Genomic DNA, 26,863 nt, shown 5'->3' on the forward strand with positions numbered 1-26,863 from the left:
AATCTCATCTGCATCGTCCACCAATTTCAGCTCTTCTAACACGTTCAACAGGCCGCCATAAACACGTCACATAAACACAACGTCTTATGACCTGGCTGAACAAGACATTTTTCCTCCAAGGACACGGGAATAGACATCTCCCTCTCTTTCTCTCGCTCAACCTCTCCTTTATCTCCCATCTTCTCCATCTCTTCCCCCGCCTTTCTCTCTCCCTCCATCTATCCCCCTTTCCTTCAGAGGCCTCTGCACAATATAGTCAGACTAAAGGACACAAAAATTGTCAAATATCTTTCTTCTTCTCTACCTCTCCCATCCTCTCTCTCTGTTTCTCTCTCTGTCCCTCTCTCTCTCCCTCTGTCTATCTGTCCACCTCCCACCAGCTCTCTTTTTCTCCCTCCCTCTCATTCCTTCTCTCCCATCCTCACTCTATACCATCCCCCCCCCCCCTCTCTCTCTCTCTCTCTCCCTCTAGCTCTCCCTTCACCAGGTCTGCTACTTGAGCATCTCAAGTGTAAACAGAGCGCAGTATTTAAAACTCAAAGTGCAGTCACACCGTCAACACCTGTGTGTGTGTGTGTGTGTGTCTTTGTATGTGTGAGTAAGCGAGTTTGCGTGTGTACATGTGTGAGTGTGCAGATGTGCTTGTGTGTGTGTGTGTGTGTGTGTGTGTGTGTGTGTGTGTGTGTGTGTGTGTGTGTGTGTGTGTGTGTGTGTGTGAGAGAGTTTGTGCATGCATTTGTGCATGCATCTGTGTGTGTGTGTGTGTGTGTGTGTGTGTGTGTGTGTGTGTGTGAGTGTGTTTTCATGTGTGTGCGTGCGCTATTGAACAAACATTGGTGATGAGCCCCTGCCTCTTGTTGTCAGAAACCCTGTAGGTCCCTAATGGCCATTAGACACACGCTGGCTGTACACCGAACCTTCTCCCCCCAGCAGCCTGCCACTCCTCTCTGATCAGCCTCATTACAGCAGTGGGGGGCAGCTGTGGTCCAGGTGAGAGTGTGGGTTGTTAGTGTGGCTTGTTAGTGTGGGTTGTTAGTGCAGGTTAGTAGTGTGGGTTGTTAGTGTTGGTTATTGGCGCTCATGCCAGAGGCGACCGCGGCTTCTCCTGTACATGTTGTTGACCTGAGTTCAGGTGATTAGAGTTTTATATATTTTATTTGTTAAATTTATTTATTTCAATTTCAGTTTAGTCAAATATATATAAAAGAATACAACAAGAATAAATAAATAAATATATAAATATATATATATATATATATATATATATATATATATATGTGTGTGTGTGTGTGTGTGTGTGTATATATATATATATAATATATATATATATATATATATATATATATATATATATATATATATATATATATATATGTAAGCAGGCTTGTTTTATTTTTGGAGAATGCTTTATTTAAGTTTAGTTTTTATAAATCTCAGTGTTAGTTTTAGTCTTAGGGGGGGATTCTAAATTACTGTGTAATAAGGACTAAAATCGATAGATCCACCCAAAATACTAAAATAAAATACTAGGCTGTGAAAAAAAAAAGTTAGACACTAACTTTTTTAAACTTTTTGTAAAGACGTGATACCGTTTCCGCTGGTTATTGATTTAAACAAAGCCTTTCTTTTATTTTTATTCCAGTAAAAAAGGAGAAATCTTCACACCTAGTTCTTCATTAATGATAATAACATTGACCTATATACTGTATATATATAAATAAGATGTACTTTAATAATCCCAGATGGGGATTGTAAAACGTGGTCAAGTCATTTGTTCCCATAGGTCAGATGATTCATGCCTGCACGCAGAAAACCAAGACAAATTCCTTTGTGGGTCGTTGTACGTGGGAAATAAAATGTGTTGTGATTAAGAAGAGCTTAGCTGATAAAAGTGAAATTATTTTGCACTTTGAGACACATAATTAAAAATCTTTTACATGGATTGTGTAACCAAGGCAACGCTAAGTACAAGCTAACGAGAAGAACAGTCTTCAGCACAACATCAATGACGGAATGAAATAGATTAATTGGGTCGAGGTCGGGGTAGCAAATCATAGAGCTAAAGATATGACCCTGACACCAAGACGGATGGTTACTGATACATTGATACCCGCTATGCGTTATTAGAGGTAGAAAAAAACTTCACTCATCTATTTAATAAATAGTTTCAATAACGTCAAAAGTCGTTCAAAAGTCGTTCGCTCCATCCCTCCCCGCTCTCCTGTTTACCGCTCTCTCTCTGAAGCCTGTTTGTCAACGATACAAGTTCATCTCTTCTTATCAGACTAGAGAGCCCTTTGAAACTCTCTCTCTCTCTCTCTCTCTCTCTCTCTCTCTCTCTCTCTCTCTCTCTCTCTCTCTCTCTCTCTCTCTCCCTCTTCCTCTTCCTCTCTCTCTTCAAAGTGCCTCTGAGGAGCCAGGTTATCTTCCTCCCTCTCTCTGCGTGACTTCACTTCAAGTATCTCTCTAACAGACATTATTATCCATCGGCCCGAGTGGTCCTCGTACCTCCATGTACGAGCCAAAGTAAGACCTGTTTGTTTCCTGCACTGCAGGAATTAAGAAGGGAAAGAGTCATGCAATCTGTCTGTTGCTACTAATTACGCCACCAACAATAATTTGTCTGATTAGTGATTTTAATGAAACATGAACTACTCATCTGACGTCAAACTCCTGCATCTAGTGCTTTCCACCAGGGAAATATTCTGATTGGATTTGAATTCTAAACACATAAAACCGTCCCACTTTGTGATGGTGAGGGAAGCGTTTGGGAGCGTGTATGACCATATGAAAAGCTTCTTGGTTTGCGTCAGGTTTCACAGAAAATGTAAGAGCGAATCTCACTGAAGAACGAACAACAAATCTGGTTCAAACTCCCAGTGTTCCCACGGCGTGGTGCTGACCTTAAGCTGGTAACCCTCAAAAACCAGTATACAGCCACTCATATATACTGCACCACCCATTCACACACCAGTGTAGTTTATATGCATGTCACTGCACCCCATTTATAAACGTTTTAGCTTTTAGCGGATTAGCTTCATTTGACGTCAGAAGGCTTTCTTTGGTTGTTTTAAGGAGGTAAGTGTAGCAGAAGCATGAGTGACATGAGGTAAGGAGGGGAAGGAAGAATGACAGACGGACAGACAGAATGAATGAAATGTGAGACAAACTGTCTTTGCTGAGTGTAAGTGTAAGTGTAGTAGTAGCATGAGGGACATGAGATAAGGAGAGGAGGGCAGAATGACAGACGGACAGACAGAATGAAATGAGAGACTGTCTTTGCTCTGCCAAGCAAAATCTGAGAGGATATCAAAGCTACCAAAGGAGTGAGTAATATCAATAATGTATGCTACAATTTCAAGTGTGTGTGTGTGAGTGTGTGTTTTTTGTGTGTTTGTGGGTGTGTGTTTGTGTGGGTGTGTGGGTTGTGTGTGTGTGTGTGTGTGTGTGTGTGTGTGTGTATACTGTATAATATAATCAATGTAAATTATATTTGATTATATTTGATATTTTTAATTCAAACAGTTCAAAAGATATGAAGCTTGCTTATTAATGAATTAAGCCCAATATAAAAATAAAACGGGTGGCTTAAATCAAGCGATCTGATTGGTTCCCAACTGTTGTATAATGAGCGTATACACACAGCTATGACACTCATTCAGTTTACAGAGTTCAGTATTACTCCGCGCCTAACTTCAACTGTTGTTTATTTATATATAAAAGCAATAGCATAGTTCACTGAAGTCTAAACATATGTTAATTGCTGGAGAGGGTGGAAATGTTGTAAAGCAATAGGCACACGGTGAGTGAACTCGATAGTAGGCTAAATTGCCTGCGAACCAAGCTACCGTCTTTAGCCTTCTCTCTGAAGGACGCTACAGTGTGTTGCATAGCAACCTCCGTACACTTTGCAGGCAGCCAGGAGGGACAACATTTTTGTATTCATTAAGAAAATGCTTTTCCGACTTTCTCACTTTTTCAAAATTGAGGGTGTCATTGACTTTCATTTCACCATACTTCCGTAACTATTTTATAAAAGCAATAGATCACTTCAGTCAGTGAAATGTGCTCATTATACCACAGTTAAGGGGGTCACCGACAACGCCCCTTAACTGTGGTATAATGAGAACCAGTGGCGGTTCTAGGGGGGGGCCAGGGGGGGCCAGTGCCCCCATAACTCTGAGTTCGGCCCCCCCTGTGGCCCCCCCGAACGAGCCAACCCCACCCCCCGTCAACAATCGCGCCCGCAATAGCGCTCGTCCGCGATCCAACCCCCCCCCCCCGTCAACAATCGTGCCCGCAATAGCGCTTGTCCGCGATCCCCCCCCCCCCCCCCCCTCAACAATCGTGCCCGCAATAGTGCTCGTCCGCGATCCAACCCCCCCCCCACCCCCCCTCCGTCAACAATCTTGCCCGCAATAGCGCTTGTCTGCGATCCAACCCCCCCCCCCATCAACAATCGTGCCCGCCATAGCGCTTGTCTGCGATCCAACACCCCCCCCCCCCCCCCCCTCAACAATTTGGTTTGTGCCCCTCTAACAGAAAAGCCGGCCCCATCTCGGCCCCCCCATTAAAACCGGTCTAGAATCGCCACTGATGAGCACATACCACAGCCTGCCACAGCCTAACTCCAACTCCGTTATCTGTAATCCGACTCCGTAACTACGGAGACCCCTTGAGCCTTCGTAGTTCTCCGTCGGGATGTCGGATACGCAATGCAATTCGCCGCCCGAACGATCTTATATGCTGACTACTAACCATGCAAATAGTGTTGAAAATAAACTTCCCAAGCTTTTCAAATCTTATTTGGTGTTTTATTGGTCCTTAATGTGCAACGTAAACAAGGTAAAAAGTAAATAAGGTGCAAAGTCAAACCGGAAATGTGATTCCAGAAAATAAATTATATGAGGACCAATCACAGCCCTTGCCGATGCGCACGTAGATCTACGGAGAGGGTCTCCGACAGGCTCTCCGTCGACGGAGAGGGCTCTCCATGTCTACATACAGCACTTTACGGAGTAGTATAAACCAGCCTTTACCCTCATATACATGACTCTATCAATATTTAGTCAATATCTCTATAACTTGGAGACTAGCAGACTATTACTATCAAGGACAAAATTAAAAGAACATTGCGTCGCTCTGCAAGAATGTTTTGGCGATGTTAACCGTTCCCGAACACAACCCACCGTGGGATTAAGACTGACGCCGGCACAGTGCCGCCACTTGCGCTCTCTCCTCCTGAGTGAGACAGGCAGCCAATCCAATTACTGCGGACAGCAGCGTTGTGGACTCCAGTTGATTACACGCTACTTACGGGACATGTGTTCAGCTCTGAGACGCAGTAGCATCCATTCATGTGCCGCATAAGTGTATGCATATAATTCAATCATGTTTATCTAGACGGAAATAGGAGTACTTCCAGTAACTTAGGCCTCCTTGTCGAGCTCCTTGCTATGTGCTAATGCACTGGTGTGCTTAATGGACTATTCATGTGAATCAGCATCTTCACTTATGATAATCATGTGTCTTGATTCCATTGTACAACGTAAATCTTCCTATTCCTTTATTGCTCTAGAAATGGATGTTGTTATCTAATGTTTTTTTTCTTGTATCTCTGGATAGCTTTGAACACAAAATAACAAGGAAAAGTTTCATCATTTTGTTTAGGATTGATTGGGATTGATTTGTTGGTGTGATTGATGATTGATCCCCAAAAGAAACACAAAGAAACACAAAGAAAAAAAATACTCTCAATGCTACACAACCCCATCACACATCACCTCATCACCGCTGCAACAGCACACAAACGAGGCCTCTGACGCCATGAGTCAATGCAAGTGTCTGCGTTGTGTGTATCGGATTCCTCTGGAGAGCCTGTCAGGGTCTAACGCGTCCATCCTTCGCCCAGCCGGCAGTGCAGCGTTCACGCGGGATACACTTCAACACCAGCGAGCGACGCCAGGCAGATGATTAAAGCAGACCTAATTAGTCTGCTGTCTGAGCCGCGACCTCGGCTTGTTCAGGGTTCAGAGGAGGGGGGGGCGCGGGAGATTGGCAGGAATTCAGACGGAGGACGACAACGTTTTTCGGCTGCTTAAAGAGAAATGGGTTGCAGGTAGGGCTTCAAGCCTCCACTGAAGAACGTGTCAAGAATAAAAGAATGTGTACAATCAGTTACATTCAGTACAAATGAATGAAAGGAATGTTCAGGGAGCACTTGAAGTGGGCGTGCGGGGACTTGGCACGCGTCGGCGTAATAAATCTGTCTGATCCTGTGGCCACAGCTGGGTGCTGGGAGCGTGACGCGGTGATGATTCTGACCGAGAGGACGCACTCACCATTGAGTGTAAGATTGTGATTCAATAACACAAACCATCTTCATTATCAACAATATTGTCAAATATTTTCATATTGTGGGTTAATTTGCCCTCAAATTCATTCAAGCTTTCTGCCCGAGTTCATCTCCATCAGAAAATAGTTCCTATAGTAACGATAGCCGACTCTTGGTCAGTTGTTGGTCAGGCTCATGAAAGTAGTTTTGGCTAGTTAGCGTAGCGATACTTTCTGTAATTAGGCACGCTCTTTTTGTCCATTCTTTCACCAGGCATTAAAACACGCTCGAGAATGGGAATAGACCAATCGGAGTGCTTGCTTAAACTTGCGCGTTATTGAATTGCCAATGATGGAAATGGAAAGGTAGACATAGTGAGGTGGGAGCTAATACTAGTGATGAATACTACTGGTGGATACCTCGACAGAAACCCACTGAAGGCCTGAGTCATGTGTTATTCATGTTGAAGGGCTGCAGCTGCTTCAGCTTCAAACCCCCTCTCACTTGTTTTGTCAAGCCTTTATTTCACGCTACGTTGATCACACTTCTCTGGTTAAGGGTGTTGCTGTATGTAGCATGACCATGCTACACATTTGATAATGAATATACAATCCACAACTAAATATCATTAGCATTGTTATTTTAATATTTTTGGTGTTTTCTGTTCTAAATTGTAATTGTTTTTAAGATGTGGGGTTTAAATTGAGTCTATTTCCTCCAAACTAAACTCATCTAGGACATGTGGAAACGTAAACCTTCCAAGCTTGTCATCAAAGTGAGTGGGACGCCAGACGTAGGAAGGTGGAGGCGGGGAGGAAACAGGTGGAGGAGGGAAGGAGACAGGTGGAGGAGGGAAGGAGACAGGTGGAGGTGACAGGTGGAGACAGGGCATGATCAGGGATCTACCCCTCTTTCTCCAGCGTGTGATCCAGGCACTTACCTCCTTAAAACAACCGAGAGCTGCGACCACTGCCGCCGGTTCCAGGAAGACTCAGAAGGTGGACCTTGTCTTTTTGAAGTTAACTTGTGAATTCTAATAAGGGCATCATGTTTGGTTAATTACTCCTGGCCTCTGGTGGAAAATCTAATCTGACAGAAGTGTTTTAGTGCCGCTGTTTCGAGGGGAGAAGCCTGCCACTGCGTAGGCCCACACACCAGACACCACCAAACCAATCTGAATCCAAAACACACTTCAGAAACGTTCTACGTGATGCCAGACAATAACAACCCAATAAGAGACACAGTACACCATGTCAGATGCCAACGAACCCAGCAAAACACAACAACAATGCCAGATACCAACAAAACAATCTAAATCCAGAACACACAATTCCAGGTGCCAACATGCCAATGGGAATCCAGAATACTTATTCATCATAGTCTTAGTATGATTAGCAATGTATTTGTGCCACTTAGGAACCCAGTAAATCGTCATTACTTAGCATTACTAAGCTAGAAGGAGAGTGTTTTCCACTATCCCAGCCGAGCCTAGTTCAATCTGCTAGCCATCCACCAGAGGATGAAGGAGCATGTATTTCCCTAGCCTAACATAGGCTAGTGTAGCATAGCCTAGCTCCAGCTAACTATCAACCAGAGGATGGAGGATGCATTTCCCTAGCCTAGCCTACCCTAGTTCTATCTGCTAGCTATCAACTGAAGATGAAGGAGAGTGTATTTCCCCAGCTTAGCCTAGCTTTAGATGTTAGCTATCCACCAGAGTATGAAGGCAAGTGTATTTCCCTATCCTCACAAGGCTAAGGCCCTGTCCCAATTCTCCCCCTTCCCCTAGATTTGAGCCCTAACCCTAGATGTTGCACGTTCCCACGAAGGGGTAGGGTGTCCCAATACTTGGGGGAGCAAGGGGGAGTGCTGTATTCCCCTTAAAATCAACCCTTGAACTCTAGCCAGCTCGGGAGCTGACTTGCAGCTAAGGGCACTCAAAGCAAGTGTTCTTGTTAAGGGGAGAGAAATGGGACTGGGCCTAAGTCTCCAGCTGCTAGTTTGTAACCAGAGGATATAGAGCCTGGCCTAGTGATGCTATAGCTCCAGATGCTAGTTATCAATCAGTGGATGGAGGAGATTGTATTTCCCTAGCTAGCCTAGATCCGCTATCAGCATGAGGAAGCAATCTAGAGGGCATTGGAACAGGTTTCATAAATATACCTTGGGATGGTGAATCCTCTCTGGAAGAATGGATCACTATTTCACATAGGCGTCATGGGTATAAATAGATGCCTTTGTCTCTTTGTCCATTGTACTAGAGCTGGGGTTTTTTTCCAAGGATTTTATGGATTTTTGTAACAATTCCATTGGTAACTGTAAGGATTTTTAAGCTAAACCTCAAATTTGCCATCTGCCAAATTTGCGTGTGTCTCTGTTTGTCCGTGCGAGGTGGAAGCATCTCATGAGCTCCTCTGTTCAGACCGCTTTCAGACAGTCTAGCGGTGGAGATGAGTGTAAATGATTTAGAGGCCCCCCGTTAAATAAAGATATGGGAGCATGTCAGCGAAGCCCACGCCCACGCCTCAGAGCTTAGTGGGTCAGGTATGGAAGAGAAAATGCTCTATTATCGAGCGCACAGCAACGTAATGCCTCCGGATACTGTTGGTTCTGGTCTCTCTGAATCAAAGACACACCTTTGTTGTGTGGTTTGGGAAGTGTAGTAAACATTTTAGAACAGGACCTTTGACTGAATTGAGAAACAGCAATAATCACAATGCAACTATGCAACCAAACAGATGAAATGCTATGCTATGCTGTTGATATGACTTGATGCTTGAATCGTTGCAAATTAGAATCAAAGAAATGAAGTCAGAAAAAGAGAAAATATAGATCTTGTTGTGGTTCTTGTCTAAATCAAAGCTTTTGTCCAAAGCTTCAGTGAATTCCTATTACTAATTAAGGAACAGGTAGGGGAGAGTGGTCTTGCTCATGATGTTTTCAATGAGATGACCAAATTTATGGATTAAATTATCTATATTTCCATAGGTTTGTGTTGTAATAATTGTAAGATTTGTTAAAAGGGTTTGATAATACTGTTCAGAAAGATTGAGTTACATGCTCAATTAACCACTTTTTGTCCTTGAATTTTTATAATAATTGAACAGCTGAAACTAAATAAGTATTTGAATTTGATTAAATATAAATCATTACATGATTTGACGAGTGCTTTTTTAAAACCTGTAGTAGTCTTCATGTTGACACATTGAACACCAGACATCTATTATAATAAAACATGAGACAAATGTAAGAACAGAGCCACATTAAACATTCTAGCATTTAGAATGTTCAAGCATTTATAATGTAGGTTGTTGACTTCAAGGATTTCACTCTGTTATTCAATTACATTTTGTTTATGTTTTTTTTTTACCACAAGGGACTCAATTAATGTTGGAAAAATTAAACAAACACATTTATTTTCTCATCGTTTTATGAATTACATGCATTCCTAAAGAGGAGAGAGGCAGGGGGGAGGGAGGGGGAGGGAGCGAACGAGAGTGAGAGAGAAACCTAGAGAGAGAGCGAGAGCGGGGGGTTGGAAAGTGTAATAGATATGTCATGCAGCTTCTTTGATGTTTCTGGCTCCATGTTATAAAGACAGGAAACAGGGAGCGATACTTCACTCTCAATACACACTACTAATAAGTGCATTACCGTCATATGGTAGCACTACAACATAGTACTGCAGACTGCAGTACCAGAGTATCAGGCGTAGTACTACAGTACTATGGTGTTGTATGACTGTATCGGGTGTAGTACTACAGTACTATGGTGTTGTATGACTGTATTGGGTGTAGTTCTACAGTACTATGGTGGTGAATTACTGTATCGGGTGTGGTATTACAGTACTATGGTGTTGAATATTACTGTATTGGGTGAAGTACAATAGTACTATGCTATATCAAATGTAGTTCTACACCATAGTACTGTATTACTGCAGCATTGGGTCTAGTACTACAGTATCATGTGTGGTACTACAGTGACATACAGCAGTACTGTGAGGTACAACAGTATGGGTTTGTAAGTGGAGGGGCGCCTTGAGGCGTTTTAGTATTCAGTCCTGGGCCCCTGTCACCTCAGGATGTGACTGGGACCAACAGGGGGGGAACAGGCCTCCTCTGTGGAGATAAGTCTCCCCTAAATGTCACACCGTTTGGAGGAAATAAGCTTGAAGAAGTTTCAATGAGGATTCCCATTATATCTGGATGTCAGATCAGAAGGCATGGTAAATCTACCATGAGTCATACTGTGAGTTTGAAGATCAGAGATCAAGTGTCACTTTTCGATCAAAGATAATTTTACTATTATAGTACCAGGCTGTCTGCGTTACATGTTTTGTGTTACCACATTCAGCCGTGTGTGTGTGTCTGTGTCAAATATTGTGTGCGTGGGTGTGTGCGTACTTTGGGTTTGTCTAGGTATGTGAAGGTGGGGCTGTCCTCTGCTACAGTCTGTTGAGTCTGTATGTATGTGTGTGGTTATGAATGGACTGCATTTATACTGCACTTTTCTGCCCTGTGGCCACTCAAAGTGCTTTAAGAATCAGTGGCTCACATTCACCCATTCATGCACACATTCATCCACACATTCACACAACGACGGCCATGTAAACCATGCAAAGCTCACACCAGCTGGTGAGCAGCAAGGGTTAAGTGTCTTGCTCAGGGAACCCTCCACACTTCCCTAAAGCTGACCCCACACTACAAGATAAATGTCCCGATATCGGGGCCGATTTGCCCCTTACGAGAATCGGGGTGGCGTTCCCATGGCAGCCGAATCGGGACGAAAATCGGCCAAGATTATCCTGTCTGCCGTAGTGTTCTAAGATAGAATCTCATAAACTTAAGACCTCCCGATCTCAAAATCGGGGTTATCCAACATGTTAGATATTTTCGGCATGTTGAGTGTGTAGTCAACATAATAGCGACGCACGCACACACAAACACACACGCAAAACACACACACACACGCTGACCCGAAGGTGCTCCATAATGCCAAAGCGCATTCAATTCTCACTTTTCAATTTTCGTTTCCAAATATTTATTTAAAAACGAAAATATCTGTTTTAGTGCGTGTGTGTTAAATTAAATGTTTTTATATCTTAAAGACCGGGTAAACCAAATTCAGTATTTTTCTTCTTATCATATTAATTAGGCCTTAAATGTGTCCCTCAAAACATGTAAAAAATATTTTTCCCATTCATCATTTCCTTGAGGAGCTAGGCCTCAGAGAATGTTCTGTGTGCAGGTTTAAAATGGGCGGGTCTACATCGAAGACCGCGTTACGTAAAGCGGTCATACTCACATAAACCCGCCCCCTGCTGCCCTCTAGGTATAAATACATTAAAGACCGGGTAAACCAAAAATAATTATGGGTTTTGAGTTTATAATACCACAGGAAAATATATTATTAACCACCCTGCCAAATTTGAAGGACTAAAAAAATCGCGAAGTATATAAAATTATGCTTCAAAGTTGATGAAAAATGAGCAGTAATCCCTGGCTCAGGACGGTGGGGGCGTGTGCGCTGCAGGCCAGGAAACCACGCCCATCACCGGAGAGCCAACTGCAAACTGACAATTCAAACCAGACTCGTGAGCGGTAAAACCATAGACGGGTGAAACCACAGAATGTTAGTGCGCGGTTAATGTATTTATACCTAGAGGGCAGCAGGGGGCGGGTTTATGTGAGTATGACCGCTTTACGTAACGCGGTCTTCGATGTAGACCCGCCCATTTTAAACCTGCACACAGAACATTCTCTGAGGCCTAGCTCCTCAAGGAAATGATGAATGGGAAAAATATTTTTTACATGTTTTGAGGGACACATTTAAGGCCTAATTAATATGATAAGAAGAAAAATACTGAATTTGGTTTACCCGGTCTTTAACCGCGCACTAGCATTCTGTGGTTTCACCCGTCTATGGTTTTACCGCTCACGAGTCTGGTTTGAATTGTCAGTTTGCAGTTGGCTCTCCGGTGATGGGCGTGGTTTCCTGGCCTGCAGCGCACACGCCCCCACCGTCCTGAGCCAGGGATTACTGCTCATTTTTCATCAACTTTGAAGCATAATTTTATATACTTCGCGATTTTTTTAGTCCTTCAAATTTGGCAGGGTGGTTAATAATATATTTTCCTGTGGTATTATAAACTCAAAACCCATAATTATTTTTGGTTTACCCGGTCTTTAAACAAATTTCGTTGCAAATAGGAGGCGCGCAGCATCAATATCCTAACACAGACACATTTTGCAGATTGTAAATTGACATGATACATTGTAAACGTTCACAATCCTGCTCTATGCTCTGTGATATTTTGTTTATCATCATTTCTATTAACTTCTGCGAGGCGCATAAAGTGGTCATGTAGATCGGTCGTCTGCCCGTCTATTGCGCGTATCACACATGAGCAGATCTTGCACACAACGTCAGTCGTGTCCCTTGGCTGTCCTATTTGTTGTATATTTGTTGATGTTGTTATTGTCATGCGTGTTCTGGTTATTTGCGCATGATTAAACATGAGTCTTTATATGGCGATAAAACAAAGCTTTGTTGCGTTTTTTTTCCTTCTTTTTGAAGTGGGGATCGGGGGTGCGCCAACCCGGTTGGGACGTAAAGGGGGTGCGCAGGAAAAAAAGTTTGGGAACCGCTGCTCTAGATCTACCATCTCTTGTCTCTCGATTATCTCTCTCTAGGCTGCCCCACACTACACGCCACACTACACACCCCACACTACACTACACGTCCGATTCTCGGCCGTGTAGGCTACGTCATCCAGCACGAGACAAGAGATCGAGAGACAAGAGATGGTAGATCTAGAGCAGCGGTTCCCAAACTTTTTTTCCTGCGCACCCCCTTTACGTCCCAACCGGGTTGGCGCACCCCCGATCCCCACTTCAAAAAGAAGGAAAAAAAAACGCAACAAAGCTTTGTTTTATCGCCATATAAAGACTCATGTTTAATCATGCGCAAATAACCAGAACACGCATGACAATAACAACATCAACAAATATACAACAAATAGGACAGCCAAGGGACACGACTGACGTTGTGTGCAAGATCTGCTCATGTGTGATACGCGCAATAGACGGGCAGACGACCGATCTACATGACCACTTTATGCGCCTCGCAGAAGTTAATAGAAATGATGATAAACAAAATATCACAGAGCATAGAGCAGGATTGTGAACGTTTACAATGTATCATGTCAATTTACAATCTGCAAAATGTGTCTGTGTTAGGATATTGATGCTGCGCGCCTCCTATTTGCAACGGAATTTGTTTAAGATATAAAAACATTTAATTTAACACACACGCACTAAAACAGATATTTTCGTTTTTAAATAAATATTTGGAAACGAAAATTGAAAAGTGAGAATTGAATGCGCTTTGGCATTATGGAGCACCTTCGGGTCAGCGTGTGTGTGTGTTTTGCGTGTGTGTTTGTGTGTGCGTGCGTCGCTATTATGTTGACTACACACTCAACATGCCGAAAATATCTAACATGTTGGATAACCCCGATTTTGAGATCGGGAGGTCTTAAGTTTATGAGATTCTATCTTAGAACACTACGGCAGACAGGATAATCTTGGCCGATTTTCGTCCCGATTCGGCTGCCATGGGAACGCCACCCCGATTCTCGTAAGGGGCAAATCGGCCCCGATATCGGGACATTTATCTTGTAGTGTGGGGAGGAGGCAGGAATGGAACACGCAACCTTACGGCTGCCAGACGACTATTTTCTACCTCCTCAGCCACTGCCAACCCCTGTTGTCATGTAGTTGTTGTATAGCTACTGTGTAGTTTCTGTGAAGCTGTTGTGTAGATTTTGTGTCGTTTTTGTGTAGTTGTGTGGCTATTGTCTAGTTGTTGTGTAGTTGTGTCAGTGTGAGTCTCTTCCCAGGGCCGATGGAGGTCACATGGTATGTTTGGAATCCTTAACCAGCCTACCCTTTCAGTCCCTTGTTTCAAGAGAAGAGGGGGAGGGAGAGAGGGAGGGAGGGAGGGAGGGACGGAGAGAAAGGAAGGGGAGCGAGAGAGAGGGAAGGTGGGGTTGGTGATCGGAAGTACCACAATATGATGGCTCTGCATGGGAACTGGTCCCAGAGAGAACGGAGAACCAGAGACCAGAGACTAAAGAACCAGAGACCAGACCAGAGACTAGAGACCAGAGACCAGACCAGAGACTAGAGACCAGAGACCAGAGACTAAAGAACCAGAGACCAGAGACTAGAGACTAGAGATCAGAGACTAGAGACCAGAGACCAGACCAGAGACTAGAGACCAGAGACCAGAGACTAAAGAACCAGAGACCAGAGACTAGAGACCAGAGACCAGAGACTAGAGACCAGAGACCAGACCAGAGACCAGAGACCAGAGACCAGACCAGAGACCAGAGACTAGAGACCAGACACCAGAGACCAGAGACCAGAGACTAGAGACTAGAGACCAGAAACTAGAGACCAGAGACTAAAGAACCAGAGACTAGAGACTAGAGACAAGAGACTAAAGAGCCAGAGACTAGAGACCAGAGACCAGAGACCAGAGACTAAAGAACCAGAGACCAGAGACTAAAGAACCAGAGACCAGAGACTAGAGACCAGACCAGAGACTAGAGACCAGAGACTAGAGACTAAATAACCATAGACCAGAGACTAAAGAACCAGAGACTAGAGATCAGAGACCAGAGACTAGAGACTAGAGACCAGAGACCAGAGACCAGAGACTAAATAACCAGAGACCAGAGACTAGAGACCAGAGACTAGAGACTAAAGAACCAGAGACCATAGACCAGAGATAGAGACCAGAGACCATAGACCAGAGATAGAGACCAGAGACTAGAGACAAGAGACCAGAGACTATAAACCAGAGATAGAGACTAAAGAGGCAGAGATGTGGAAATCATTTTACTAACAACTTCACAAAGGTCTCTGCAGCAGCAGGCCAACACATAATTAGGGGCCAAATACACACACTTACTCACACACATACACACTCTCTCTCTCTCTCTCTCTCTCTCTCTCTCTCTCTCTCTCTCTCTCTCTCTCACACACACACACACACACACACACACACACACACACACACAACCATACAATCACACACACACACACACACACACACACACACACACACACACACACACACACACACACACACACAACACATCATAAAGTCACACACACACACACACACACACACACACACACACACACACATGAAAACACAAGGACATACACACACATGCACACAAACTAACACACACATGCATGCATCCACATATGCAAACACATTCATACACAATCTCACACACATGCATGCATACATACAATCCAACACAGGCACAGAAATACACACATGCCACACATGGTTCCTATCTCCCTCTCTCTCTCCCTCTCTCTCTCTCTCTCTCTCTCTCTCTCTCTCTCTCTCTCTCTCTCTCTCTCTCTCATATCAGCAGACATAACAAACAGCAGGACTATTAAATGATTGGGTTATATCGTTTGGACAGCCTCATCCTTATCACTTCAGAGGGAAATATTCCACCGGGGCCAGACAACGATGCCATAAACATAAAGACAAGGGCCCTCCTCCGCCGGAACAACTCTTAAGTGACCCGTACAGGGGGAGAGAGAGAGAGAGAGAGAGAGAGAGAGAGAGAGAGAGAGAGAGAGAGAGAGAGAGAGAGAGAGAGAGAGAGAGGGAGGGAGAGAGACAGAGAGGAGAGAGAGAGAGACAGAGAGAGAGAGACAGAGACAGGGAGAGAGAGAGAGAGAGAGGGGGGGGGGGAGACAGAGAGAGAGAGGGAGACAGAGAGAGAGAGGGGGGTTAAAGTGTATTTTCACACGCACTGTAAAGACGGGTGAAAAGTGTCGGGTCGGCTGATTGGCATGCAGCAGGCTGCGCTCTACAGAAGGCTCTCTGCCAGCAGCCATACGTAGAGATGGACAAAAACCAGCCAACAAATGGCAAGACCAGAGAAAGAAAGCCAGGAGACGAAGAGGAGCCGTCCGGGGCGGAGGAGACGGACCAAGGTGACGTCTCGGGGCGGGACATCATCATCATCATCATCATCATCATCATCATCATCATCATCATCCTCCTGCTGAACATCCTCTCTATCCCAGTCCACATCTTCTCTTGGCGTCCTCAAGTCAAATATCACCTGTTTCTGTAGTTATCTATCGTCCCTTCTGCGTGCATGACCTACATGGGTCATCTTGACCTACAAGATGTCGTAGGTAGCAAAACTCACGTATCGGGAGGGGGTCAGTCATATAGCGCAGCTGTTCGTTAGAGAACTTGGAACTCCATTTCAGGTCACCTTTGTCATTTTGGGTCAATATGCTTTCACACTCTGGACGCGTGAGGCAGCGACATCTGCACCCCCTGCATCCAGGTCTGACTGAGAGGGAGGCGGGATAAGGGACTTGAGGGGTTCCGTGACACCAACACATAGCCTGGGACGGGTTTAGCCCCTAAACTCTGGTGGTCCTTTATTGTTGTCATCTTTTGAGTGTCCAATGAGAGCGAGGACACTGCAAACGGTGTTTTGGAGATAGCCCTCCATATCAGGGTCATTCGTCTCTTTTTGTAGGAGTATTAGCTATATCATTCATGCATTGCCACAAAACGGTGGACAACAATGATTCACTGTGTTTGGTTCTCACCGCCAAAGCCCCACATAGAAATCCTCCTTTACATGCTCACCGGAACATGAATTCATTCACTCATTCATTAAAAGCGGGTAGTTTGAGTCTCAAAGGGACGCGCGGCGTCCACGCCCATCCGGCGGTGACCTCAATCACAGTGCCGTCGCCTCCATCACACGGGCGCGCGCGCGCACACACACACACACACACACACACACACACACACACACACACACACACACACACACACACACACACACACACACACACATATACATGCATTGACATCCACAATTCTCATCTCCCGGGTTAAGTCAAGGGTGGAATCGAAACTGTCAAGTCACCACACCGCATGCACCACACAAGTCTATCCGAGATATTTAAACCTCCTCGTCACACAGTTCCCGCTGTGCTGTGCAACACACACTGTGCAACATTGTGCACAACACACATTGTGCAGCGGCAGCAGCAGCAGCGTGCGCACGGACGCGCTGCGGGGTATATTCACCTGTACGGTGGTCGTGTAGTAGTGTAGTTGTCCCGGGGTCTTCACGGCTCTCACGCCCGCGTGCACAGCATCGCAATACTTCCCCTGAATGAAGTCCGTGCGCTCCTCTACTCCGGGGGTCCGACTGCACGGATGATCGCACACACTGCGAGGCGGGTTAGTCTGCAAAGCTCTTTAGGTCTCAAGATTTACACGATCTCCTGGGTGTCGGTTTGGTTTCCAGCTCATGAGCAAGACGCTGGTAAGTAGTTAGGTGTTTCGGACAGTTCCCAGTGCTGAAATCTTTCCTCGGTCCGTCGCCCGTTCCTTCTGCTCCGTGCACGGATGGATGCAGCAGATCTTGCAGCCGAAGCAGGCAGAACACTCTGGGAAGCTGCTGAAAGCTGCTTGAAGGCTGGCGGCGGCACAGTGGTGCGTAGTGCGGTTCCTGCAGGGCACGGGGTCGCTCACATTATGGTGTCACCACACCGCCCGGAATCTATCGCGATTATTGAGCTTCATAAGTTGTGGGGCTCCTCGGTATCACACGGAAGCCTCTCGATTGGTCCGTCCCGGCTTCTCATGAGAGTGACGCGGGGTGAAATACTCGTTCAGCGGCCAATGCGTTTACGCCAACGTCACCCCCAACGTGCGCCCCTCGGGTCGATTTGCATGAGGGCACGCACACACACACACACACACACACGCACGCACGCACGCACGCACGCACGCACGCACGCACGCACACACACACACACACACACACACACACACACACACACACACACACACACACACACACACACACACACACACACATGCATGAGGACACACACACATACACACACACGTGTAATGCTTCTTGATGTCGTTTTAAGGGAAATTAGCAAAAATCTTTGGGGAATTATAAATATAAGTCAAACCAAAAACCGTCTTTTTCCTATTAGGGGAATATTTTCCAGCACGTTTTTATCTTTTTGTGAAGATAATGCAAGACAATTAGGAAGAAATCAGCATGTGTGTGTGAACATGAGGCCTGTGATGCACTTAGAGGCTACAACGGGCTTTCAGCACTGTTCATAATGACTCACACGTAGCCTACACACACACACACACACACACACACACACACACGTCACGCACACGCGCACACACACACACACACACACACACACACACACACACACACACACACACACACACACACACACACACACACACACATACAACAACAAGGCATTGACATAATATGTCGTTATATGATTTGTAGGCATATAAATACTTGACCTATATACAATTTATTGAGCTAATCACTATCTTGAAAATATATATTTTTACATAATTTAAGAAATCAAGTCAATAAGACATAACATAAGGCATTAATTCTCCCACGTAGAATAAAAAAAATGCTGTATATTCCACCCACATATGTCCCATCCATCTGTCTCTAAGTGTTTTTTCACTGCTAAACTTTGATTAGACTCTTTTTCATTTTCAAAAGAAAATAAAAGTGCATGTGTCAGTGGACCAATATAATGTTGATCAGTTTCTGATAAATACCAAGGCAAATTGCCACTTAGTTCCTTTATGCCACTGCTTGCACTTTAAACTGCAGCGACCTTTAGAGAAAAAACCACTCAGAGATTTACATAAGCTGATTCAGGCGACCAATCTATATGGACAATTTATGTACGTTAGGTACGTAAGTACAAGAACGATAGATTCACAATATGAGAATAGAGCAGGGTTTATTGTCTGTGAACAATGATATATGAATCGTTTATGGTAAGAATTGTTAAGATTAAAATTCGGTGTGAATAAAATGAGGTGTGATGTGATATTATCGAATTGTGATTACATCAAATAAGAAGATTATATAAAATCGAAATAAAAAGAAAAATAATAAATATGATTATTTTGATGATTATGATTATTATTCACTTATTGAGATATATTTAAATACATATACTGTTTATATTTAGTATGTCAATATGCATATTGTCCATGAATAGTATAGAGTATGTGAATATGTGTATGGTTCATGAATAATATTTAGTGTGTGAATATGCATATTTTCCATTAGTATGTGAATATGTGTATGGTCCATGAATAGTATTTAGTATGTGAATATGTGTATGGTCCATGAATAGTATTTAGTATGTGAATATGTGTATGGTACATGAATAGTATTTAATATGTGAATTTGTGTACAGTCCATGTGTTGAAGGCCTGCTCCGGGCTGCTGTACATGGTGAGGTTCTACAAGCACAGCGAGTCCTTCTGCTACAGTCTGGGTCACATGGTCATCTACACCAGTGGTTCTCAGACACTCTTTACTAATGTACCCCCTCTCAGATATCTATTTCAGTGAAATACACCTTTTACCTAGCCTGACATCGCCAGACTAATTCACAACTGCGTATTAGTCCCGAACCTCTCACTTACAACTAATCAACGCATTGAAACGTGTGACACAACATTGGTAGCCATCTTGGTTGTTTATGGAAATGTTATTTGTGTGAACATAAACATTAAATAGGTGGTGCAAAAACGACTTCTGGATCTCCCCTACATAACACATCTATGACATAGATATAATGCATACAGATAAAGAATTAGCTAATTACGTCAATTATTATATGCCTGATTTTCCCCTCAGGGAACAATATTCTGTCAGTCTGTCTGTCTGTCTGTCTGTCTGTCTGTCTATGAACAGCTATAGACATATTTGGTGGAAAAGTTGACAGATGACCTCAGATGACCTCAGATGACCAGAATAGATATCATGGAGCCAATTAATTGTTTTCATATGTTATTATTCACCCCACTTAGTAGGAGGTCTTCACCACTGGGTGTGGAGAACCAGGGGTTAGGAAGTGGCTTTCCAAGGTCTCTCTCTCTTTCTCTCTCTCTCTCTCCCTCCTCTCGTCCATAGTGGTGTGGTAATGATTACAGAGCCCTGGATTCTGCCCGGGGACGGGTCCTTGTAGAGAAGAGAAGTGTCGAGTCGAGGTGCTAACCACCAAGTTCCCCATCCCTGTTAGCACCTTCCTGACAGCCCCCTGCTGGGTCCCACTGCTCCAATCAGTGCTCAGAGAACTCCTCTTAAATCAGTGGTTCACAACCTTTAGCATCTGCTCTCACACTCTACCCTACCCAAGGTCTGCCCGTTCTATCAAAGTCCCACTGAGGGAATACATAAGCCTCTTTTTGGTAGTTTTTGTTTGATAGTGGAGTTGTGGAGTTAGTATATACACATATACTAACTATGATACTATGTCAAACAGAAGTGAAATACTGCTTGGGGGCTGAGCAGTATTTCCTATAGGATATTCAATATGGTGGATGCTTTCATCCAAAGGTGAGTGCATACGTTGGGGTACTGGGAATCGTATTCAAACACAATCCAAATGAAATCCCTTTTGGCCTGACAATCCTGTTGTCCTTGTAAAGATCTGTCCATCCGCTTCACTTTGAAGCGCTTTACAAATTCACCTGACACATCTGAGCCGGCCCAGGGACCTTCATCAGCGAGACCAAGGCCAGCGCAGAGTTTTTTTGTGGTCCTCTGTGTGATGCGGTGTCCGTGTCTCCTGCACGTCTGCGTACGCTACGCTCCTCAATAGCGCAGACATTCAAAGAGGGATGTTCTAATAATTGCTTCCTTCTGATTTCATAGGCCAGTCTATTCTCAACAAAGTGGAGGAGGACAAACCAGAAAGAGATGGCGGCATCTTTGTCGACTCTATGAATAGGCTGTTCTAACATTATGATGCAGAAGAGCTGGTGGTCACCAAGGTCAAAACTGGTTATGTAATAATTACATTTTATGTTATGTTTAATTCACATTTTATGTTTTATATTAGGAACATAATTACGAAAAGATTAATACAACAGTGTTATGTTTATTGCACATTAAAGTCTATTAAAGCTTGAGAACTTTTTGCTCAAAATATTTCATAAAAAGGCAACTATTGAATAACTTCAAGCGAAACATATCAACAGGATTGGTATACCTCAAATGTGAATGGAATGGAATCCATAATCCTCTTTGATGATGCAAGAGGTTTGCAAGCCTTGTTAGCCGAGGACTTTTATTTTGAAGGACAGCCTCACCTGTCCTAACAGAGATGAATTAGGACCAGCAAGGTATGTTATATTGGTATGGTATGGTTTATCAGACACTAATACAACAGATAGTTAAGTATAGGCTGTTCCATTCCCCGCAGATTTCGAACCCCAATGTCAGCAGGCTACCCTGTAATGTCTGACCCCTACCTGATTTAAAGTAAACTTAAATAATTGGGTTATTTATTTTCAAGGGGCATCATATAGATTGTCATGTCAAATCAATTGTATTCATGAATCACTTCATCACAGTTCCAGACTGCTTCACAGGCCGACATTACATCAGTGAGCAGCAGCTTCAGTGATAGACACCGTGAGTGTGTGACAGAGAGGGACCGCAGGACGCTCCTTCATGCAGCAGCCAGACTCCACAATCAGCACTGCTCTCACTGACACACACACACACACACACACACACACACTCACTAACAATGCATATACACCAAGTAACAAGTGCAACAAGTGCATTGTTGTACATAGTCTGTTATTTGTATTATTTGTATATTTTTCTTTTTGTATTTTATTGTATTTTGCATGACTGTCTTCTTTGCTCTTTGCTGCTGTAACACTGTGAATGTCCCCACTGTGAGACTAATAAAGGATTATCTTATCTTATCTTATCTTATTATGCAACACCCTCAGCCTTCTGAAGAACTTGAAGGAGAACCTCCCCAAACCCAGAGGGGAGAGACCTTGAGAGGAACACAGCAGAGCGAGCCGTCACCAGGCGACCAATAGGAGGGCTGGGGAGACAGGATAATAGAACGCTAGCACAAAGCCAAAATATTCACTTTGGTTTCTTCTTCATAGACAAAAGGAGTTAACAATGAATATGCATACATACATAAGCCTCGGTCTAACCTTAGAGCTATATAACCATGCTCGCGGCTGAGAGGGTAAACTGAGACGCTTGGTATAACTTATACGCATTTTAGCATTTTATACGCACCGCTGTTCCAGAATGGGAACCCTCTCTCCATGCAGGTTCACGCCGCGTGGGCTCAATCAAAACCCTTTGAAGGCAACTTCAAGACCGTTGCCGGGCAACTGAAGAAGTCATCCGTGTGGTTAACTCTCATTTAGAGATTTTGTTTGTTTTTTCCCGTTTAGGAACATCAGGCTGTCACGTGGAATGTATGTTTTTCAAATTCATCAAAACATCAATGTCAACTTTTTTTAGTCTTCAGTTTCTATAGGAAGCTGCATTATAATTTGTTTAAAATAAATTGAATTGCAAGGTACTTTATTCAGTCCAGCGAGCGAAAGCATGGTATTCGGAGCATAAAAGCTCCATAATGTGTAGACTCTAACTTATTTTTTCTCAGAAGCAAAGCTAAAAAAAAAGAAAAGAATCTCCAGATAAAATGTTTCAGTCATGCTGCTCACCCTGTGGCAGGATCACAGAGAGAGAGAGAGGGGTTCAGACTCTGAGAGCGCAGAAAGAGAGAGAGGGGTTCAAACTCTGAGGGATCTTCATTGAACTTGAAGCCCAGACCCTGCCCGTTGTACCAAAACGGGACAACATCCAAAATAAAATTACGCTCTGAGTCTCCAGTTTTTGCATAAACTTCAGTTGACATTCATTGCCCTGCTTACAGATCTGAGCACGGTTGATGTTCTCAGAGGCTCCAGAGCGAAACACGTCTGCTACTTCCCCCAAAATGTTATTCTGTCTGCTTGGGACCAGACTCCATTAAGGTTGATTAAAGTACGAGTCCAGGAACCCTCTATCTCCCATACCTTCATGTCTTACTCACTCTTCAATAAAAAGGTCTAAAATCGATCAAATACATACTTAAATTAGCAATAATTATCTAAATTGTGTTAAATGCTGAGATACAAATTATTCTATGACTAATTAACATAAATATAAAAAAAACATAAATAGTATTCATAAAATGGATTGTTGCTTAACCACACACCTGTGACCGCAGAACAATTAAAAAAAAAAAAAATTGAGATAACAATCTCAAAGCATGCTAGCCTGTGTTGTTTGGCCTCCATTTTGCTGTCTTGAGGAACTATATCGCTAAGAAGAGTTCTTAAAACCCTCCTAGATGTTTTGAAGTAACATTCAATTTAGCCCCTAGTGGCATAATGCTTAATCAGGCTACAACTTAAGAAATGTTAAAAATCTGCATATTTCAACCTCCTCAGGACTAACTGAGGAGGTTTGTGTGTGTAACTAACTTTTTCCTGAATAGGAAGAAGTTCAGCCGATACAACAGGGATCAACATGAAGATGAAAAGCAGCATTATGAAGTGCTTGTTTCCTGATCGGCAACAGGGTTCTGCAGACCGGAGGCCATAACAATAACAACAGCATTATTATGACTGTTGGGAGGGCTCTCAGGTTTTATCTCAGAGTGGTTTCAGACAGAGTAAACAGCCTCCCTTTAAAAGTTCCTCTCGTTCTCCCTGGTGTAACACACACACACACACGCACACGCACGCACATGCACAAACACACAGAGGTACGAAGCGGTAATTGGATTTTGGTCCTAACACTGAAAGCTGATAGACTGCTGCCAAACACTTTGCATGTTCACCCTGCACAATATTACCACATGCACACACACACACACACACACACACACACACACACGCACACACACATTTAGTGAACCATGCACATACTCAACACTGCTATCAACCTTTAAAGAGTCTTGGTTTTCCTTTACTGCCGATATTCTTATCTTGGGTCTCATTTGAAGAGTGACAGAGGAGATCCTCCTCATGTTGTCCACAACGTTAGTGTGGAGGAAGCACCAATCCCGTCACAGTGTTTATGAACAAACATCCCCACAAAAACAGAGCAGCCAATAGTTACGCTGTGTTGTGATTGGTGGAAACACCTCGGATTGGCTTCTGGATTGTAGGTTTTGAGTAATCTGAGATTACTAAAATGTTGGTGACCTAAAGTACAGAGAAGAGAATGGTGCATTTAAAACGTTTCTCTTCTGTTTTGTTAGACAAGCTTCTCAATCAGATCTCAACCAGAGATGTTAGCGTCTAGCATGGAGGAGACAAGGATGGAGGAGACTAGCATGGAGGAGACAAGGTTGGAGGAGTCTAGCATGGAGGAGACAAGGATGGAGGAGACTAGCGAGTAGGAGACTAGGGTTGAGGAGTCTAGCATGGAGGAGACAAGGGTGGAGGAGTCTAGCATTGAGGAGACAAGGGTGGAGGAGACTAGCGTGAAGGAGACAAGGGTGGAGGAGTCTAGCATTGAGGAGACAAGGGTGGAGGAGACTAGCATGAAGGAGACTAGGGTGGAGGAGGCTAGTGTGGAGAAGATGCAAGGTCTCTGTCTTGAGAGACCAGTGTGGTGGAGAGGCGAAGGCTCTGTCTCTAGAGACCAGTGTGGAGGACACGAGCATGGAGGAGATGCAGGGTCTCCGGCCTGAGAGGATAGTATGAGGAGACGGGAAGGAGGTCTCAGTGCCTCAGAGGCTCACGCTCGTCCCAGATCTGATAGAGCGTGTCACTTCCTGCCGCTTCATAACCTGATAGAATCCGACTGTAACTCTCACCAGACCTCCAGGATGTTTGAATAATTCATGTCTCTGGCAGCAGCAGTTTACATGTCCAGGTCGACATACGCAATATGATTCATGCTATGGAAATAAATCACCGTCAGAACAGAATGACTAGTCTGGTAATGGAAGAGGTTAGGAGGAAGCTGAATGAATAGTCAGGGAGTGGAGGAAGCAGAATGAATAGTCAGGGAGTGGAGGAAGCAGAATGAATAGTCATGGAGTGGAGGGAGTTAGGAGGAAGCAGAATGAATAGTCAGGGAGTAGAGGGAGAGGAAGCTGAATGAATAGTCAGGGAGTGGAGGGACTTAGGAGGAAACAGATTAACAGAAAGTAGGCGGTCGTCTGCTGATGAAATCCCAGCCTGGGCGGAGGGAGGGAGCCGGAGACAAGCTCTTCCTCCGTGACGCTATAGACCAGAGGTGTTTAGAATGTTACTGATTATAAGAGCTTTGGATGTCATATTAACAGCTTGGAAAAGTTCCTCTGCCAAGTTCACTTCCAAAGGCAGGTGTGTGTGTCAGTGTCAGTGTGTGTGTCAGTGTGTGTGTGTCAGTGTGAGTGTGTGTGTCAGTGTGAGTGTTTGTGTGTGTGTGTGTGTGTGTGTGTGTGTGTGTGTGTGTCAGTGTGAGTGTTTGTGTATGTGTGTGTGTTTGTGTGCCCTTGCATTTAAACATCCAACGCCCTCAGAGGAGGCACTGGAACGTGTGCGCTTGCAAGTGTGCGTGCCTGTGGCTTTACTTGCGCGTGTGCGTGCGTGTGTGTGTGTGTGTGTGTGTGTTTGTGTGTGTGTGTGTGTGTATGTGTGTGTAGTTCTGAGGATGTGTGTTCTGCCTGCCTGTTCTCGTAACCACGGGAACAGCGTGGGATAGAGTGGACGCTGGAAGACGGATGAGTTCAGCCGCCCCGGCCCGGCCCGCCCCCCCCACTGCCCCCCCCCCATCCGAAGGTGACCCCCAGACAACCTGACCCCCTGACCTCACAGCGGGGGGGGGGGGGGGGGGGGGGCAATGAGAGGTTGGAGACTAAGCACCAAGACTCGGTGCTTAATCATGGCTGGCGTGGGGGGGGGGGGGGGGGGGGGTTGTGACCCGCTTGGCCTCCAGGTCTCGTCGGGGGGCCTGGGCAGAGGTCCAGAGGTTTATTAATACCAGCTGATGAAGTAGGGCACCGCCTCCCTCTGATCAGACACACACTCCCACCTCAATTCTGCGTCACATTCGGCCGTTCATTCAATTCGGCCGTTTGCTAAGTGTAAATGTGGACATGGTCTCTGTCCAGATGTGAATCAGCCATGTTCAACTCACCACCCTCTCTCTCTCTCGTCGTGTAGATCCGTTCTGGAAATGGGCGGTTTGGCGAGAGACATTGCCATCTGTTATATTCCGAACAAGTGTTTAGCACTTCTCATAGCTGGATCTTTGTTTTGTCCAGCACAAGTAACTGCGTAAGAAGTGCCTGGCTAGGTAGCTGTCTCCGATAGTGCCAACAAACGATTATGTGCATGCTACCAGACTGAGAGACGAGCTGTTCAAATTCTTGTTAAATGTTGAATGTCCTGTTCATGAGGATGGTGGGGAATTTTGGATCAAACTGTGGATTTGGTATTGCTTCAAATTTGATTCAAGTTTGAATGCTTAGGCTGGGTTCCAATCAGTGCAGAAACACACATACCCTTCCCTTGTGCACATCTTCGACACATCTTCCCTCAGAATTTTAACTGCACACT

The 26,863-nt window shown here is 44.4% G+C and overlaps 1 protein-coding gene across 1 annotated transcript in view; it reads right to left on the reverse strand.

The window, feature by feature from the left end:
• The window catches only part of phf24 (PHD finger protein 24), a gene marked incomplete at both ends in the record, with an annotated part of 36,255 nt that extends 18,201 nt beyond the window's left edge, over window positions 1-18,054 (reverse strand). Inside the window, 3 exons of the mRNA XM_084483267.1 lie at window positions 17,435-17,615; window positions 17,814-17,918; window positions 18,020-18,054. Coding sequence (XP_084339393.1) covers window positions 17,435-17,615; window positions 17,814-17,918; window positions 18,020-18,054 — 321 coding nt within the window. The remainder of the gene's footprint in view (window positions 1-17,434; window positions 17,616-17,813; window positions 17,919-18,019) is intronic.
• Window positions 18,055-26,863: the final 8,809 nt, after the last annotated feature.

Source organism: Micromesistius poutassou, assembly GCF_964030765.1.
Source record: "Micromesistius poutassou genome assembly, chromosome: 18".
Taxonomy (NCBI): domain Eukaryota; kingdom Metazoa; phylum Chordata; class Actinopteri; order Gadiformes; family Gadidae; genus Micromesistius; species Micromesistius poutassou.